At 60.4% G+C, this 19,696-nt stretch overlaps 1 protein-coding gene across 3 annotated transcripts in view; it reads left to right on the forward strand.

Moving 5' to 3' along the window:
• SSBP3 (single stranded DNA binding protein 3) overlaps window positions 1–19,696 on the forward strand; it is a 120,290-nt gene that overhangs the window by 66,254 nt on the left and 34,340 nt on the right. For all 3 annotated transcript variants that reach the window (XM_051999623.1, XM_051999624.1, XM_051999625.1), the window contains exon 5: window positions 16,875–16,964. In XM_051999623.1, the coding sequence (XP_051855583.1) occupies window positions 16,875–16,964 (90 nt within the window). The remainder of the gene's footprint in view (window positions 1–16,874; window positions 16,965–19,696) is intronic.

A 19,696-nucleotide genomic window follows, 5' to 3' on the forward strand; every position in this document is an offset into this window, starting at 1 on the left:
AGCGACACGCCCGAGGCCGGAGCCCTTGGGCCAGCTTCGGTCACCGAGGGCCAGGAGGGGCCTGACCCTTACCTCGGAGTCCCCAGGGCTGAGTCCGTGGGACGTGTAGCTCCGACCTCCTCGGGACGGGCGCTCAGGGACCAGAAGGGCCCCCGTCGTCTCAAAGGGGAGGAGATCGAGCGTCCAAGCGGGCGACTTCAATGGCCCAAGTGGCAGCGGGGGGATTCAGAGGCTGATTCTGAGAGCGTCGCCCTCCCCGAAGGCAGGCTCAGTTCTGCCCGGCTCACTGCGTATCTGACACACAGTAGGGGCTTCACAAGCGCCCGATGGGGTTAGGTGTCCCCAGTTACTTGGGCACAGGCTCAGCCCCGGGCAGGTTACCCACTCACTTGTGGCAATGCTTCGGCGGCTTTCTTTGATGAAGCTGGAGCGCTGTAGGCCGTGTCAGGGGAAGCCCCGGGGGGGCTGGAGGGGTGGGGGCAGGGGGGGAGGTGAGGGGGGGGGCATGAGGAGTGCCCAGGGCCGGGGGGGCGGGAGCAGCCGGCATCGTCGCCTGGGGAGAGAAAGGAGCAGCTGGATCGGAGGGCCAGGCCGGGGTGGGCTCTCAATTAGGAGGCCCTTCAAGAGGCCAGGTGAGAGGCAGCGAGGGCGGCCACTTGACCTCCCAGACTGACGGCGGCCCCTCCGCGTCTCTCTGTTTGCACACACGCTCTCTCTCTCACACAAATATTGTGCTAATTACAAAGAACCTTTATTTAGTCATCAAAGCTGCACGTTCTCTTTATACCCCTAGAATCCCCTTTTGTTGTTCATTAACATTTATTATAATTTAGACTTTAGCGCTCCCCACCCTCCCCTGCCCTACTCCACAATTATCGCCAATTGGAGGGACCGCTTCCTGTCATTCAGTCTCACAAACATTTATTAACGCCTCCCAGGCTCCGGCGCCGGGCGTGAGAGCCCGCGCGGCCCCGTTCTCTGGGGCCTCCCTTCCGGTCGGGGGTCTCGGGGGGCACCCGGATCGGGGGGCACGCTCACGGGAAATGGGACGGGGCGGGCTCTGTCGGGGCTCAGAGCTGGAGTCGGCTGCGGGCTTGGGGGTTTGCTCCTTTCTCCCCGGCAAAGCCGGGGCTGCGGCGGCCGTTGGCTGGGGTGAATCGTCTCCCGCTCAGGGGGTCGCTCTTCATCGATGATGATGATGGTGACGATGATTTAGCTGACATCTGTGTAGGGCCTCGAGGTTATTGGCAAGATCTTTTGAGCCTTTGGGTAGGTCCGACGTATGTTCCTGTTTTGTAGAAGGGAAGTCAGGTGACCTTCCTGGGTCACATGCGCTAAGTCCAGGCCAGGTTGTCCGGCCGCCTCGTGCCCGGCTTGCCCACATACAGACTGTTTCTGGTCCATGTGGAGAAGGTCAGAGCTGGGGGAGCCTCTGTTCCTAGGCTTTCCACTGACCCCTGACTGGTGGCTGCCCAGGGTCGCCTTGAAGGCCCCATGGCACAGCAGACCACGTGCGGGCAGCTCTCCCTCCGGGGCAGCGGCCCCACACCTAGTCCTTCCCGCTGCTGCGGGGCTGCCGTGGGCCCGGGAGAGGGGCCGCCGTGGGCCCGGGAGAGGGGCCGCCGTGGGCCCGGGAGAGGGGCCGCCGTGGGCCCGGGAGAGGGGCCGCCATTGCTTGGGAGCGGGGCCGCCGCGGGCCCGGGAGAGGGGCCGAAAGGCTGGTGTGAGCGAGGGGAGAGGTTTTCCTGGAAAGCCTCACCACCTGCGCGGGCGGCTGACTTCCGTGTAACTGGAGCCCGAAGGCGTCGGGCCGCCGAGTGTTAGGTGCGCGGCTTGGGACAGTTGTTCCGTGCTCCCGGCAGCGCCAAGTGACCCGTTATTGGGCCTTTCTTTCCCGGAGGGCCTGGCCCTGGGGTTTTTCCGACTGTGTCATCGATGCATCCACTGGCATTTTGCAGAAATCCTCGGCCTCTAATTCTCCACCTCAGGGCCGGGATCTTGTCCGACGACGGCCAGACGCACGAAGGATCGTTTGCTGCTAGGGTTATTTTGTGTTTGAATCTGTTCGGTTTCCTTTGTCCCGTTTTTTTTTTTTTTTTTCTTGTTTTCCGCATTGACGAACATTTAAAAAGGTTTTTCGGGCTGGCTCCACTGAGGGGAATCCAAGACCCGCAGAGCAGTGAGAAGTCCTGCTCTCAAACAGTTGCTGAGCCGTTGAGGGGAAATTTCTTGCCATTAGTAATGAAGGACCGAGTTCTAATTCCGGTACGGAGTCACGTGGCCGCTTGGACCGTGAGTTGCTTTGAGGTTCACACTGGGGGGAGAGAGGAGGTTTTTGACGGACGGCTGGAAAGGTGTAGACCCAGCGGGCTCCTTTCCCGGGAGGGAACTGGAGTCACGTCCACAAACATCCCTGGGGAGCCACGGCAGGAGGGGGCCGGGACCCGCCGGGTGTGAGAGAGAGTCTGGGGACGGAGGCGAGGGAACGAGCGGGTACGAGGGACCCAGGGCCTCCCCGGCCACAACCGCCACAGCCCCGGCAGCCGCTCCGCCGGCGTCCGGGCTCCCCTTCTTCAGAGTCTTCCTTCCTTTCTTCCACTCTTGTTCCTTCTTAAGTTCTCTCCTCCCTTGCCCTTGGCTCTTCCCATTTTTCTTTCTCTCCTCCATTCTTCTCATTTTCTTCTTTCTCTGCCCCGTTTCCGCTCTCTCATTCCTCCTTTTTGGGTTCCTCTCCTCTTTTCCATTCTTTCCCCTCCTTTGCTCCCTCCATGTCTCGACCACCCTTTCGGAGTTCCCAGAAGGGACGGGCGGGGTGGGCATTCTCAGGGCTAGTTGTGGGAAGAAGAGAAGACTAATTGGCAGGAGCACTTCTGGGGTGCGTGTGGGGGGACCGGGGAGGCCTGCCCGAGGGAGGAGGGAGGGAGTCCTCCCGGGGGGCCTGCCCGAGTCCAGCTCTCCTGATGTAATGATTTTTCCCATGCCTTTTTTGGCAGGTGGGCCTCTGAATGGGGCTTATTGATTGCTGGAAAGCAGCCTGGTGCTTCTGTTGGCAGCATGAGACAAGGGGAATTTATAGTAATTAATACCTGGGTGTTTGCATCATTTTCGAAGCCCGCTAATTGTGCGCCTCCGCGAGGCGCGGGCCCGAGCGTCTCGGCGGGTCCCTGCGCGGCGGGCAGAGGCCCTTGTGGACGCCGCTGCCGCTGGGACGCCGCTGACCGGTCGGCTGCCCCGGCCCTTCCCCCAGCCTCCTGGGGGCCACAGAGGGAGCCCCCGATGTGGACTGGGGGGGCTTGGAGCAAGTGAAGGAAGCAACCTCTGAGTGGCTGAATCTATATTCGGTGCCTCCGGCACCGGTGGGCGAATAGTGAGGATGGTGTGCGCTCGGCCCGGGAGACCATCCAGGAGTCGGGGGGGACGGGGGCTGCTTGGAGTTCTAGGTCTGCTCTCGATTGCCATTTCCCTCCCGCGCCCCCAGTGCAGCTTGAGGCGGGCAGAGTGTTTCTCGGGGCATCCCCGTGCCCAGCACAGGGCCAGACGCATTGTAGGCATTTAAAGCTTCCTGATAAATCAGTCAGGCAGGGTCAGGCTTGAATTTGAATCTTGCCCCAGACGTTCATTAGTGGTATGCATCCTGGGCGAGTCACGGAACCTAGCCAGCCTCGGTTTACTCGTCTGTAAAATGGGAGTGATCACGGCTTGTTGTGAGAACCCAGGTGAGTTACGTACAATGGTTTCCACGTGGCATGAGTTCTGTGTGCCCTAAAGGGGGGAGGCTGGCGGTGCCGGGGACAGAGCTTGGAGCATGGACTTCGGGTCTGCTGTGTGACCCTGGGCAAGTCACGTCCCTGTGTGCCTCAGTTTCCTCCTCTGTAAAATGAACTGGAGAAGGAAATGGCCGACCCTGCAGCATCTCTGCCAAGAGAACCCCCAACAGGTCAGCGAGAGCCAACAACAAAGCTCCTCAGTGATTAACAGGCAGCTGGCTCGTGGACGTTATTTTCCCCGGACTCTTCCTCTCGCCCTCTAAGTTTGGCCGGCTCTATGGCCCCGTTTCACAGATTAAAGGACCGAGGCAGCGACCAGGCAGCCCTCGATCCAACATCTGGCGAGTTCTAGAGCCAGGGCTGGAATCCAAACCCCGAGGTTCTGGGCCGCTAGCGCTCATGGCTTGGCGTCCCTTTGGGGTTAAAGGCAGCCTCTGCCTGGGTGGCTTTGGATCGCCCCCCTATGTTCTCTGACCGTCGGTTCCCTGATCTTGTGAACGAGGCGGCTTTGCTTAGGTCACCCCCGGGGTCTCCGTCATTCCCTCCCTGTCTCGACCTCCCTTTTGCGGTTCTATCTCCTCGGGCCCGGCCCGGCCTGGCCTTCTTGGCCCGGGCTTTCCCATCCCTGGGGCCCGAGGGGCCCTCCGCTGGTCCCCGGCTCCCCCTGCTGGCCCCCCGCTCTCAGAGCCCCTTACGTTTGCCTTGGTCTGAAACCTCCCCATCCCTCATCTCACCGCCCCCCCGGCTCTTCTCCAGTGTGGTCCTTGGGGGGCTGTAGCGCGCTGCTGTTAAAAGCCTTGGGCCTCGGGGCCCTGGTTCTAGTCTTGCTCCGGGTTTTGTGGAGCGCGGAACCCCAGGGAAGCTTCGTGCCCTTCTGGGTCCTGGGGCCCTGCTCGGAAGGTCCCAGTGAGACTCGAGGGCCCGGAGTTAAGGACTCACTCAGGGACTCCTGCGCCCCCTGCGGGCGGGGCCCTCCCTGCTCTGCTCAGTCTCCCCAGCCCTGGGGGCACGTCCCGGAGGTGGTGGGAGGTGGGGACAAAGAAAGAAGCGTCCGGTCCAGGGCCGGCCCAGACCTCCTCCTGAGGGCTTTCCTTAAGCAGTCTTCCTTCCAGAACGGACCGGGGCTGTCGGGGCTGGGAGGGACCTAGAACAGGGGGTGTCAGGGCTGGGAGGGATCTAGAACAGGGGGTGTCGGGGCTGGGGGATCTAGAATAGGAGGTGTCGGGGCTGTGAGGGATCTAGAACAGGGGGTGTCAGAGCTGGGAGGGATCTAGAACAGGGGGTGTCGGGGCTGTGAGGGATCTAGAACAGGGGGTGTCAGAGCTGGGAGGGATCTAGAACAGGGGGTGTCGGGGCTGGGAGGGATCTAGAACAGGGGTTGTCAGGGCTGGGAGGGCCTAGAACAGGGGGTGTCGGGGCTGGGAGGGACCTAGAACAGGGGGTGTCAGAGCTGGGGGGGTCAAGGACAGCCGGAGCCATGTGGAACCCTAGCTCTGCCGCTGCCAGGGGCCCCTGTGGGGGTGGGACCTGCAGCTGGTCATTTCCCCTCTGCATCGGGGGAGGCCGCTCTCCACCGGGCAGTGCTGATCCAGGCCCGGCAGCACCAGCCCTGAGACAGAATCCTGGCTCCCGGAGCCCTTTCTTCCAGGAGGAGGGGGCTGGGCCGACGTCGCCCGCAGCGGTCGGTGACTGCCCTTCCCTTGGCTTGCCTAACCAGCCCCTCTCCTCTTTGGCTTTTGTTTTTGTCTCGGTCGCAGCAAAAGCTCCCCCGGCCAAGCTCTCCTTGGGATATATTTAGATAAAGCAACATCAGCGGAGAGTGAGTGTGGGGGCGCTGCGGGCCTGTCCCAGGGACGCCACGGCAGACTCTCGCCTCCGGCCTGCGCGTAGGGGCCCGGCCTGGCCGGTCACTCGGGCCGGGCGCTGTCCCGGAGGCTGAGGAGCCGCTCTGGGCGCGTCCCGGGTCTCGCGTCCGCCCCAGACCGGCTGCTCCCCGTCTCCCCCTTCTCTCCTCCCTCTGCAGCCCTCCATTAGCGGGCTGGGGGTGGGGAGAAGGCCTTTTATCCTCCCTTCCCGGGTGCTTCCATGCACATTAGCAGGACATGAGCTCATTAATGCATTTACCACGAGGCCGTATCGGGGAGGAGGCTGCTGGGGAAAGGAAGGCCTGGGATGGAAGGTGGCGGCAGAACCTTCGCCTCCTCTCCTGGTTTTTCCAGGAAGCCGGGGCTGTCTTGCCCACGGCCTGTCATGAGAACTCTGTTATTTCATCCTGAAAGCGCGAGATAAAACAGTAAATAGAATGATTCCCTCCTTCAGCTCTATTGAGAAGTCTTCCTGACAGTGTAGCCTCTTCCATTACAGAAGCTCCCTCCCCTCCGCCCAGGCCCCCTGGATAGGATAGTTATGGACTGGTGCAGGAAGGGCCCAAGGCCCGGGGCTCCGTCCCGAAGGGCCCAAGAGCCGGAGTTCTGTCCCAAAGGGACCAAGAGCCGGGGCTCCGTTCCGAAGGGCCCAAGGCCCGGGGTTCCGTCCCAAAGGGCCCAAGAGCTGGGGTTCCGTCCCGAAGGGCCCAGGATCCGGGGCTCCATCCCGAAGGGCCCAGGATCCAGGGTTCCGTCCCGAAGGGCCCAAGGCCCGGGGTTCCGTCCCAAAGGGACCAAGAGCCGGGGTTCCGTCCCGAAGGGCCCAAGGCCCGGGGTTCTGTCCCGAAGGGCCCAAGAGCCGGGGTTCCGTCCCGAAGGGCCCAAGGCCCGGGGCTCCGGCCCGAAGGGCCTGTGGAACCCAGAAAAGACCAGGGCCACCTGCCTGCTTTGGAGCCCCCTCAGTCCGGGGGATGTCAGGGCTGGCTGGGGCGGCTTGGTCACGGGGAGGGGCCTTGGAACGAAGCCGGTCATGTTACTGTTTGTGGCTCCTTCTCACCGCAAGGTTCCCATGAAAGTCCTGGGTCACAGGGACCCGAGTGCGAGCAGGCGCACGACCTCCCTTTTCTCCTCAGTGAGATGGAGCCCGTGTGACCGGGACGGTCACGAGCGAAGCTTCCGAAGCCTGGTCGAGGGGCTCGAGGCTGTGATGGCCGCGGTTCCCTCCTTAGCGCCGCAGAGAGACCCTTGCCCCCGGCAACGGCTGGAGGCCGTGGTCGCCCACCCTGGGGCAGAGCCCGAATGGCTCCCAGCCCCCACAGGCGGTCAGCATGACGGACGGCGTGGCCATTCCCTGGGGGCAGCCGGAAAGACCCCCCCACTGACCCGAATCGGGAGACGCGGGAGGATCTGACCTTTCCCTGGGCCCAGGAGGATGTGTCTCATGTTGGCGCGCCAGGGTCGGGCGGCCTTTGGCCCCCATCACCTGAGCCAGGGGTGGGCCCGTGTGGCCTGCAGGGCAGAGCCGGCTTCTCCTGGGCCTCCAGTGGCCGAGGGTCCGTCGGGCAGAGGGAGCGCCAGGCGTGGCCTGTTCTTCCAGGCCTTTGGGGGACGCAGAGGATTCTCCCAGACAGTGCAGGGGGGTCCGGGGACCGCCACGTTTTATGGGTAAGAAAGCTGGGCCCTTCACCAGCCCCGGGCTGCTGTTGGCGGGGCCCCCAGTGCTCTGCATTTGGGGGGCTTGGGGACTGGGCTCCGCGAGGCTGGGGGTCGCGCCTTGTCTGTAGCGCCTGCAGGCCGGCCTCCCGGCGGCTCCCTGAACACCCCGGTGCGTTCCTGTCTGTGGGGCCGGAGAGCTGCCTCTGGTGGGGGGGGGGCCCGGGCCCGGCCCCCAGAGCCAGCTTGGCGGGAGTGCTCCCGAGCCCCCACGCGGCCTCCCGACCTCAGTCAGGCTGTTAAGTTCCCCACCCTGGGTCTGTGGGACGAGGCAGCTTTAATGAGATAAAAAGCTTAGCCAGAGTCCAATTAAAGCAGAGCCGGGCCTGTTGGGGCAGGCTGCCCGCAGGCTCCGCCTCTTCCCCCCGGCCCGGAAGCTCGGGCTAATGGTCCTCGGCCTTTGGTGGCCGTCCCTTAGGCCGGGAGCGGCTTCTGGGCCCAGGGGCTCGGGCCCCCTCCCTGCACACACGCCCAGGAGGGAGCCCCCAGACTCTGGGGGGCACCTGGGCAGGCTCAGCCTCCGGCTCCGTTCCCTGGAGCTGTGTGACCACAGGCGGGTCTCTGCCCCTTTCTGTGCCTGACTCCTGCTCCGGGACTGTGGCCACGGCACCCCCAGAAACTCTGGGTCCGACAGTGCCCCCGGACGTGCTGTGGCGCGGGGCGAATCCGTCCCCCTCAGAGCCCGGTTTCCAAGACCAGTTAACCCTTGTGTTTAATCATCAGTGAGGGAGGGGCTGTGCCGAGTGGCAGAGGGCGAGGCCCAGGGCTGGAGGGAGAGCTCACGGGGAGGAGCCTTCCTGGCCGGACCGAGGCCCCCCCAAGCCTTCCTGGCCGGCCCCCACAGAGCCTCCCTGGCCGGCCCCCCCAAGCCTTCCTGGCCAGCCCCCATAGAGCCTCCCTGGCTGGGCCGAGGCCCCCACCTCAGACAGGAGCCGGGGCCTCTGGGAGCTTCTGCTCAGGCTCTCCTTGTCCCTCTTGGCCGGGATCCATGCGGAGCCTTTGCCGAGTTTGCGTCCGGCCGATTTGGGCCAACCGAGCGCGGCCGGGACCTCTCCACCCCAAGGTTGGTCCTCCTTGGCCTCTGTTGGCTGGCGGAGGGGGCTTGGGCCCGTGTCCTCCCCCCGCGTCACGGGGGGGGGCTTGGGCCAGAGCAAGTTACAAGGGACCCCGCTAACTAACACTAGAGATAAATCACTAACCCCTGCGCCCCCTCCCCCCGAGAGACGAGTCCATTACTGTGAGCCTGTGCTGCGGGGGAAGCGGGGAGGACTCCCTCTGTGCCCTGCCCCGGCCGTGGCACCTTGGGGGTACTCGGGGACGTGGCCATGGGAGCGGGGGCTGGCCGCCTGTGGGTGCGGCCCCCCTCCCACCGCCCCCTTCTGCCGTGGGGCCCTCTGAAGCCCACTCGGGGTCATCTTTCCCCCTGCTCTGGCAGGGCCCTGGGGGAGGCGGCAGTGGGCAGGATGGCACTGCTAATACCCGCCATGGCCTGACGCCATGGAGGGCATGTAGGAGGTGCCAGTTGTGTGCCAGCCTGTGCTCCGGGCATCAGGCTCCTCCTCACAAGGAGCTCCCCTTGCTCTGGGGGGGGGGGGACAGGGATGCCCGTGTTCCATAGAAAATCAATTCGGGGGCTGTGCAGGGGCCTGGGTGGAAGCGAGCCGGGGCCAGGCCAGTGCCAGGGCTGTGTTCGAGGTGGGGGGAGAGGCAGGCGTTCCCGGCATCCACGGTGGCCAGCGCAGGAGTGAGGAGGGGGAGATGAAGTACTTCCTGGGGCAGAGGGCAGAGGGTGGGTCCGTGCACTGAGGCAGCCCTCTGCCCCCCAGGGTGTGCCCAGGGCCCCCTCCCCCCATTCCTCAGTTGTCTCCTTTGTAAAATGGCCTTGCGATCTACCGAGGTGGGTCAGTGCTCCCCGAGGACCATGTTTCTGCAGCTCGGCCCCCCCTGCCCTCTCCCAGGCCGCGCCCAGCCAGGGACGCTGTGACTGACTCTCTGAGGCTTCGGACCCGGCCCAGGTGCCGCCGGCTTTCCCTTCAAATGGGCCCAGGAAGAGCCCCTCCCACACTGTGCCCCTGTGTCAGCCCCCACTGACAGCCTTTATGTGGAGGTGACTCTGTGGGGGCTGCACTTCCTGGTGTGGAGCAGCCCTTCAGCTGGGTTTGCCCAGGAGACCCCTCCCACTGCTGCCAGGTTCCCACTCTGGTGGGGTTCCAAATTCCCTCTCTGTATGGGCTTCCAGGCTCCTACTCTGGAGGGGTTCCAGTTTCTCTCCGTGGAGTGTCAGGCTCCTGTTCTGTGGGTTCCAGCCTCCCACTCTGGAGGGCTTCCTGTTTATCTCCATGAAGTTTTAGGTTCCTCCCTCTGTGAGGTTCCAGACCCTTGCTTTGTGGGGATCTAGGTTCATCTGTCTGTACAGTGTCAGGCTCCTGTTCTGTGGGGTTCTAGGTTCTCCCCGTGGGGTTCCAGGTTCTTATTCTGGAGAGGTTCCTGTTTCTCTCTGGAGTGTCAGACTCCTGTTCTGTGGGGTTCCAGGTTCTCCCCGTGGGGTTCCAGGCTCCCCCCCCAGGGCCCCACCCGCCGGACGCCCCCCCATCCCGCCGCCGGCCCTCCCGCCTCGTTTTGTCTGATCCCTCTCGCCTCCTGACCTCCATCATTCTTTATTTGCAGAGCCGTCCGCACAGGCAGCGGTAATAAATCAATTAAAGACTCTGATGAATCGCTTAATGGCTGACAAAATAACACTAACGCCAACAGCTTGGATCTCTCCGGCAGTACCAAAGGACGCTGGTTGACTCAGGGTGGAGAGACGAAACAGAGACTGTTAGCTCAATTAGGACAATTAGTGAGTGCGATTTAGGGGCTTAGCTGGCATCTGCTGCTGCACCGAGGCGGGCTCGGGTGCCTGGGTAAACGTCTGCGCGCGGGCGCCGGCTGCGGCTGGGGACCCGGGCTCCCGCTCGGCCCACCTGCTGCTGCTGGGGGGGGGGGGGCTCCCCTCCCCCACCCTCGGCCCACCCCCGTGCACACTCACGGACCCGCTGGCCTTTCGGGGCCGGGCCTGGCTGCTCTGGGGGGCCGGACCGCGGGCCAGAATGGGGGCAGGGCCGCGTCCCCCAAGCTCGGTCAGACCCGAATGCCGGGAAGGCGGCCAGGGCGCCCCCCCGCGCCCGGGAGAAAAGGCCGTGCTGACAGGCCGCTCCCGGCTCTCAGCTCCTTCCCGTGGCTGCTCGGTGGGTGGTCTTCCTTGTGGGTCTGACACACGGATCATCCGGGCCGGCCCCTGGGTGTCGGGTCGGGAAACCGAGGCCCGGCCGGATGTCTGGGAGGACCTCTGCCGCGTGTAATAAATGGGGGCAGAGCCCCTCCTGGGAGGGGGCTTGGGGGTTATTAGCCTAGAGAAAGGCCCGATCGGTGCTCGAGCATCAGGGCGGGGGGAGCCTTAACTCCCCCAGAACCCCCAGCCAAGGCCCAGACCCGGGGGACACAAGACAAATGAACTGCCTCCCCCAGGGCCTTGCCTCCGCCCGCAGCCGAGGCTCCCCCCACGTTGGGAGGTTCTAGGAGAGGTTCTAGGAGACGGGGAGAGCTAAGTATTATCTGAGTGTTCTTGTTCTCTTCAAACGACCGTCTCGGCCCATGGAGGGCCCACCTTGTGCCCTCGGAGCGTCTGACCCCCGGAGAAGGAATAACGGGGAATTGGCCCATCGTTCCCTGCCAGGGTACACGGGCTGGCGCAGGGGCGGGTCCCGGGAACCGAGCTCCCCTAACTCTGGGGGCCGATCCCACCCAATCTTGTCTCTTCCCTGGTTAAAATGGGGAGAGGGAGGCGGCAGGCCACGTTCTAGTTCTTGCTGCCACAAAAGTGCTTCTGGGAAGAGAAAATCTCCCTTCCTCTCCTGCCACTTTCTACAGGATCAGAGATGTAGAACCGGGCCAGTGAGGGAGCGCTTGACCCCGGAGATCACCCCGCCCAGCCCCCTCCTTCTAGCAGAGGGAAGATTGGACCCGAGAGGGCCTTTCCCCAGGTTCTAACATTTATTAACTAGAAATGTCAATATTTGAACCCAGGTCCTCCTGCAGCGCAGCCAGTGTGCCTCCCACTCAGGGGGGGGTTGGATCCTAGGAGGGAAAGAAGCACCTATCCCAGCGGGGAAACTGAGGTCCAGAAGGGAAGGGAACTGCCTGAGATGGCGAAGAGAGCAATGACAAGTTGGGTCCCAGCTACAGAAAAGTGGAGCTTGTTCGGGCCTCTCCCAGGCAGGGAGCAAGCGGGCTTCCCCCCAGCGCCATGTGCACTCCTCCCTGACATGTTCCCTCCTCCCCCTCCCCCCCGGCCGGGCCCGCTTTGATGCTGACTTGTGGGCTGCTGGGAGTTTCTCAGGTGGGACCAGGATGTTACAAGCCAAGACCTGAGTGCTTGGGGTGGGGCAGGGGAGCTCAGGGACACTCTGCAGCCCCATAAATGCCACAGGGCTTGGCCCGGCCAGGTTCCCCTTCCCCTCTGGGGCTTCCCAGAGGCTTCTGAGGGAAGGGAGCGTGGGGCGGGGTCTGCAGTGGTTTGTGCTGGGAGCGGTCTGCTGTTCCCTTGGGAGCCTTGCAAAACAAGACCTCCTGCTGCACTCCTGGGTGAGTGGGTGGGTGGGTTGGGCTGGATAACTTTGAACTTGAAGGGGCCCCCTCCCTGTCCCTCCCTGTCCCTCTGTCCTGCCTTAAAAGGAGACTCAGCAAGCTCAATTCTGAACCGAGCCTGGTTCTTGGCCACAGAGCTCGTGGGGGGCAAAGTCAGGAGCTTGGCTGGAGGCAATTCAAGTTATTATTAATAATAATAATAATAAGCAGCTATTGCAGGCAGCCTGGTTTAAGGCCTGGAGAACCAGGCTCAAAGGTAGGGGGTTGTGGTCTGACAAACACTGGCTGGATCGTCCCCTCTTCATCTCTCTGTCTCCTGGGCACCTCTCTGTAAAATATATTGAAATACAAAGAAGCCGAGCTCACTTGTTTTGGAAAAGAGTTTCTTTATCCGGGAGTTGAACGGTCACAAAATGACGTTCCAGTCCAAAAAAAGTAGCTGTGATTTATTTATCTGATTATAGATTTTGTATCCTCACCTCTAGCATCGTTACTTCCATTTTACAGATAAGGAAACTGAGGCTGAGAGGTCAAGTGCCTTACCCACAGTCCCACTGAAATACACAGGCTAAGTGCCTACTATGTGTTGGTCACTGGAATACACAGGCTAGGTGCCTACTATGTGCCAGTCACTGGAATACACAGGCTAAGTGCCTACTATGTGCTGGTCACTAGAATACACAAAGAAGGATCCTTCCGGAATTCACAGTAAACTACAACTAGCAGATGAGTACCAAAGATAAATGCTGGGTCCCTTGGGTGGACAGAAGGGGGCCGCCTTGGTCCTGGGGCAGTGAGGACGTGTCCAGCATCAGTTGTGTCTGAAGGTGGCTTCCGTCTGCCTGTGACGTCCCCCTCAGTATTTCCCCCGGTTTAGACGGGGCCCCGCATTTACATAGCGCCCTTAGTTTAGACAGTGCTCGGGAAGTGGGCGTGGAATTGATTCTTGTTGTGGCCCCATTTTAGAGATGAGTAGCTGAAGACTGAGGGCTTGAAAGAATGACATCATCCTCTGTTACCCAGCTCACATTGTCCCAGCCACCTGGAGGAGCTGGGGAGCGGGGGGCGGGGGTGGGAAGGGGGTTCGGTGTACTCGGGGACTTGAGTTCCGGAGGCAGGATTTGGTAGGAAATGCTCGAGATCATTGGTCAGGACTGGAAGCGGCCGCAGGACGTCCCGCCCCCCTCTGCCCGGCTCGCCCCCCACCCGGAAGGCCTGCGCCATCTGGTGATCCGGAACTCGGCGGATCTGGACGCTGCCCGTGGGCCACCCGTCGCCTCGTTTGCTCGGCATCAAATAAGCGTCCTGGGGAGTTGGGGATTTGTTGGCTCGTTTTTAACGGGGGGTCTTTTTGATGACAACTCTCTGACCCACCACCCTCCCCCCCAGACCCTGGGAGCATATCCACCAGCGCAGCCAGGAGGGGGGGAGGCGCCGGCCCAGAGGGGGCATCCCAGGCCGTGGACACCCGTGGGTTTGTGTGACGCCGCCGGCCCTCTCTTTAGAGACGGGACGGCCACCTGACCCTGGGAGGAAAGTAACCGGGCATTCTGGGGGCGAGCCGGGGCCCTGCAGCGGCCGCTTCCCGGGGAGGGGTCTCTCTACTGGCTTACGCTTCTCTGGGAGGAGGAAGAGGGCATCCTGGTCTTGGGATGGAGCCGGCAGCCCGCTGGTCCCAGAGTCGTCCCTTCGCAGGGAGCTCCCTTGGGATCCGGGGCCCGCCAGCCCCGGCTGTACAGTGGGAGGATGGCAGCAGCTTCCTCCTGGGGCTCTTGGGGAAAGTGCTTGGACCTTCAGGTTCCATGTCCCGTCGTTTCCCCCGGGGGATGGGGGCTCCTGGCTTGGAGTCAGAGCCAGATTTAAATCCTGCCTGGGCGCTCGTGGGGGCTGTTGGGCAAAGCAAGTGGCCTCGGGCCTCTGTGCCGTCACCCCACTGCCCTGTTCATGGTTCCGATCCGGCCCCTCTGCCGTCTCCCCGCTGCCCGGTTCCGATCCGGCCCCTCTGCCGTCTCCCCGCTGCCCGGTTCCGATCCGGCCCCTCTGCCGTCTCCCCGCTGCCCGGTTCCGATCCGGCCCCTCTGCCGTCTCCCCGCTGCCCGGTTCTGATCCGGCCCCTCTCCCGTCTCCCCGCTGCCCGGTTCCGATCCGGCCCCTCTGCCTTCTCCCCCGCTGTCGCCGCCTGGTTCACGGTTCCGATGCATCGAGAGTGTCACCTGTGGAGCTCGGTTGGGCCCAGAAGAACCAGCAGACTCTCTGGGGCGCCTGAAGGTGGCGTGCTTGCTGGGGGACCCCCGGACGTTACAGGAAGTGCTTCACCCCCCACCCCCACCCCGGCTCGGACCTCCACCAGCTCCGGCAGAACCGGCTCTGTCTCCATGGTGCTTCCCCCGCGCAGGGTTTCATCCAGCAATCCCTGAACGCCAGAACAAGGAGGTGCCCCGGCCCTTCTTCCTCCACCAGCCAGGAGGGCCAGAGGCTCGGAGGGTCCGCACAGCCTTGTGCGTGTGTTCCCTAATTGGATCCTTCCAGTACCCGAGGGGGCAGAATGGGTTAGGGGCCTCGGAACTCGGGGCTGACCCCGCCCTACCCAGCTGCCTCATGGGCCTTGGCTTGGGGGAGATAAGGAGATCCTGCCTCTGTCACTGGCCTGTGTGAGCTCAGGCTTCTCTCCGTGGGGGGAGGGGGAGGGACTGGCTCAAGATTCGAACTCAGGATCTCCATGCATCCCGAGCTTTCCCTGTCTTTTAGAGGAGGGGGTTGGGCTCAGTGACCCGAGATCTCTCAGCCTTGCCCAAGCCCCTTCTCACTGGGCCTTGCTTTAAAACAAAGAAATTGGGCTCAATTAGTGGCAGGACTGAGGTTCCTCTCAGCTCTAGGAAGAGGCCCGCAGGGTCCTGGGTTCTGGGGCCCCTCTGCTGCGGCAAACAGCCGTTGCCCCCCCCCCTCGGCGGAGCGTGGGAGCCCCGGGACGTGCGGCCTGCCCAGAGCCAGGGACGAGGCGTCCTTGCCTCCCTCTCCCGGCGCTCGGGGAAGCCTCCAGGCTCCTTTGGAGGGAGGCGCGGCCGGTGAAATTGGGCATCCCGGCTGTCTAGACAGAGGCCTTGCCGCCCCCTCCCCCCAGCACAGGCCCCAGGGGGTGGCCCCGAGACCTCAGTCCATCCATCTTTGCCCAAGACCCGCCTCTCCTGGGCCCGTTCCCTTAGGGGAGCGCGCGTTCCATCCCAGGCATTGGTTCTTGGTGTCCAGCTTGGCCGGACTCCGGCAGACCCCCTGCTGCTGCTGCCCCCTGGGGCTCAACAGGCTGGCGCCTCCCCATCAAGGGCTCAGAGACGGCTCCGTGCCCTCCGGAGCCTTCCCCGGTCCGTCGGCCTCGATCTCCGAATCTCACTTCCCTGCTGACCCGGAGTCTGCTCTGTCGGAGCCGGGAGTCGGACCCCGGGCTGCCCACTCCTCTTCCCCAGAGAGCATTCCGTGGCATGCTGGGAGTTCTGGGAACGGGCCGGAGAAAGCCGACCTCCGGGAGGCTCCCGCGGGGGGCGCGCTCAGGGAGGAGGGGGCCTCCTCCCCGACTTGCCCCTGCCCTGCAAACCGCTTCTCTGCTTCCCCCACTCCCGCCCCCAGATACCCAGACACACACTTAAGGCCCTGCGCTCCCTGCCAAGACGTAATTATTAGTAATAAATTACACGAAGGAGCATTTTCACAGAGGCCGCGGCCACAAACAAACAAAGCAACTCGGCTCCTCGGCTGCCTGCTAATGGACAGCACTGGCGCTACCCCAGCCCCTCCCCCCCAGCGGGGCTCGGCTCCAGGGTGGGCAGGGCCTGTGCCAGGTGGGAGAGAGATGGGAGAGCGATGGGCAGCGGTGCCATGTTGGGGACTCGGGGAGGGCGCTCTGGGAAGAGCCAGAGACCAGACTGAAGCAGCGGCTTCTCTCTCGCCTCATCCAGGGGACTTCGGTCAAGGCCCTTCTCCTTTCTGTGCTGGTATAAAACATGAAGGATGTCCTCAGAGGTTTCTGTTTTGACCTGGTTCCAGCATCTCCTGTTCTCAGCCCCCTCCCAGCGCTGACACCCTCTGTTCTAAGTCCCCTCCCAGCTCTGACATCCCCTGTTCTAAGCTCCCTCCCAGCTCTGACATCCTCTGTTCTAAGTCCCCTCCCAGCTCTGACATCCCCTGTTCTAAGCTCCCTCCCAGCTCTGACACCTCCTGTTCTAAACCCCCTCCAGCTCTTGACATCCCCTGTTCTAAGCCCCCTCCAGCTCTGATACCCCCTGTTCTAAGCCCCCTCCCAGCTCTGACACCCTTTGCTTCCAGTTTCCATCGTGATCAGGTCTGACTAAAGTTCTGAGTGTCACCCACGGCCCCATGTCCAGTCTCTGGCGGCTTTGGGACATCTCGGGAGGGGCCGTGTGCATTGTCTTTCACAGAGAGAAAGGTGTTTCTTGAGCAGGGGGTGTTTGTCCATCTCTTCCTGTGACCCACATGACAGCTGCTTATGTGGAGAGGAAGAGAGAGGGCGTGTGTGGGGAGCAAAGACTGAAAAGCTTGGAGTTAGAGAACTGTGAGCGAGCGCCTTCCTGCGTGACCCTCCTTCCTGTGTCCCAGGCGTCCCTAAAGTCACACAGCTTTAGATTTTGTTTATTCCAAGACCTTCGTACACACGTTGGTAAGACAGTGAGCGGAGCAGTCTCTGCGACTTCGTGTCATGTCCATGTGTCTTAATGAGGAAGGCGCCGTTCTGAGAAGCCTGGGTTCCCCCTGACCCGAGCCCTGGGCAGGGTACTTCTTAAAGGGAAGTGTTGAAAGGAATCGAGTCACAGCGGAGTCTGGGAGGGGAGACACAGCATTTCCCAGCAGTCCCAGGGTCTAACCTTCCCGTCTCTCTTTGTCTCCACAGAGCGCAGCTGCGGCCCCAAGTCCCGTGCTGGGCAACATCCCGCCCAACGATGGCATGCCTGGGGGCCCCATCCCTCCCGGCTTCTTTCAGGTAGGCCTGAGCCTCCGGGCGTCTCCCTTACTTCCCTGGACCAAGCGGCCGAGTGGAGTGTGGAAGGCGGGCGGGGAGGGGTTTTGTGGTTAGCTCAGTTTGCCATGGTCTAAATACTGTTGATGTGACACTTGGTTCAAACTCTTACCCTCCTATTGCTTCTTACCCTGCTCTCCCCCTCAAAAAAATTTTAAATTAAATCCTCTGCCACTCCAGTATGTCCTCATTGCTGAGCTGGCCTTCTCCGGATAAGTTGGTTTAGCATTTTGATTGGTTTAGCTCCTTTTGTGTGCTGGGTATCATTTTTCTTGGAGTTACTATAAACTGTTTCCTATAAGGTGGATGTTGTGCATCTTTTGGCATTTTCTTTTTCGTTGTCGTCACCTTCTGGTTTTCCTGGCCCAAGCAAACAGCCCAGTGCAAACAGCTGGGTGTTGGCAGGGTTGGGGCCTGAAATCTTTTCCCTCTGGTTAACCACTCAATTTTTTCCAACTGTAATCACAGAAAGTGTTTGACAAACAATTTCTGAGACTGTCAGCCACAGGCAGAAACAGTCTTCCCCTGGATTGGGGATCCTGGGTCTTGTTGACAATGCTTTAGTGGGATTTCTTAGGGGATTTTTCTCATCACCATGGTCTTATTTTGATCTGCAGGGCTCTCTTCACTCACGATCCTCTTTCTTCCCTTTTCCCTCGCCTCCACCCAGAGTAATCAGTCCATTTGCAGGCACAACAACACAGACTGTAAGAGCTACTAATGGGTAGGGCCATAACAAGCCTTCCTGGGATGGACATTTCAAAGATTCATGAAATGTAGCGTGGCTTTAATTTCCCTGAGAGATCTTGGGGCTCTGGATCTGGGAGGGTGAGCTGTTAACCACGGGAAGTCTCCGGACACTTAAGCTGTGTCCCTGAATGCTTCCCGTGGCACTCACTTGTCGAGAGAGATGGGTTTGTTGCTTCCCTGCCAAGTTTCAGCTCCAGCAGGTGGTCTTCAGCAGCGCTGGGCTGGGATTCTTCTTTCTGCCTAATTTTGATCATTGACAGGGGGGTTAGTGCTCTTCCTGATCCCAGAATTCTTTGAAGTGCCAGAATTCTTTTCTTCATCTCACCTCTTGGCTGTCAGTTGATGGGTGTCCAGGGATCTCACGCGATGAGAACAGTCAAGTTTCTCATTCCTATGCCTTCCCCTCTTTTACCTGTCCATTTCCCACCTGTTGACATCCCAGAGGGCTACCACCTCCTTCCCATTGCTGTCCCTGGTTCCTAGTCCCTCCCCCTCCATCCCCCAAATCTTTTTTCCCATAGCGGTTTTTATTTCCTAGAATTCATGTTGCCCCTACTTATAGACTACCCCTCTGATCTGTCCCTGATGGATTATCAGCCGTTTGAAGGCAGCGACTGTTTCTTGTTCAGTCTGACATCTCTCCTTGAGCCCAGGTCATAGCGGATTCTGGATCAATGTTTCTTTCATGAGACCAAATGCTGTTCACGAGAGGAGAGAAGAGGAACTTAAACCAGAATTTCCTCACCTTTTGTAGGTCCTGGACCCCTTCGGCTGTCTGGTGAAACCTCAGGTTCCCCTTTCAGAAGTATGCTTTTAAATGCATAAAATAAAAGATATCAGGGTATGAAGAAAACCAGTTATATTGAAATATAGTTATTAAAATAATCATTTGGAACCAACCTCTCCCCTTTTCCTCCCTCTTTCCCCTCAGCAACTTCACAGACCCCAGTTTAGGAATCCCTGACTTGCAGAGTTTGGGAGGGGAAGGGGCTCAGAGTCCCCTTCGTCTAACCCCCTCATTTTTGCAGAGAAGAAAACTGTCTTCTAAAGTGCTCACATCTTTAACTCTGTGTCCAATAGCTATCTTAAACTCAGCATATCCCAAACTGAACTCATTATCTTTACTCCAAATCCTTCTGCCTCCCAAAATTCTCCTCTACTGTAGGGGCAACATGCTCCCCCACCTAGGAGTCAGCCTCCACTGTCTCTCTGTTGCCAAGTCCTCTCCGTTTCACTTGTGCAACATGTCTCATCAATTTCACTTCTGCAGTATCTCTCCTCTATTCTGCCTTTCTAGCATCTTGTCAATTTCATCTCTGCAGTATTTCTCAAGATTTCACCTCTGCAACATCTCTTACCACTTTCACCTCTAAGCATCTCTCTTCAATTTCACTTCTGCAACATCTCTTACCACTTTCACCTCTCTGCATCTCTCAATTTCATCTCTACAACATCTCTTACCAATTTCATCTCTAAGCATCTCTCCTCAATTTCACCTCTGCAACATCTCTTACCAGTTTCACCTCTAAGCATCTCTCCTCAATTTCACCTCTGATACATCTCTTACCAATTTCACCTCTGCAACATCTCTTACCAGTTTCACCTCTAAGCATCTCTCCTCAATTTCACGTCCACATCATCTCTTACCAATTTCACCTCTGTAACATCTTACCAATTTCACCTCTGTGCATCTCTCCTCAATTTCACCTCTGATACATCTCTTACCAATTTCACCTCTGCAACATCTCTTACCAATTTCACCTCTGCAACATTTCTAATTCACCTCTGCAACATCTCTTATCAGTTTCACCTCTATGCATCTCACATCAATTTCACCTCTGCAACATTTCTTACCAATTTAACCTCTGCAACATTTTTTACCAATTTCACCTCTGCATCATCTCTTACCAATTTCACCTCTACAACATCTTACCAATTTCACCTCT

Source organism: Antechinus flavipes, chromosome 4 (assembly GCF_016432865.1).
Source record: "Antechinus flavipes isolate AdamAnt ecotype Samford, QLD, Australia chromosome 4, AdamAnt_v2, whole genome shotgun sequence".
In the NCBI taxonomy this organism is placed as follows: Eukaryota; Metazoa; Chordata; class Mammalia; order Dasyuromorphia; family Dasyuridae; genus Antechinus; species Antechinus flavipes.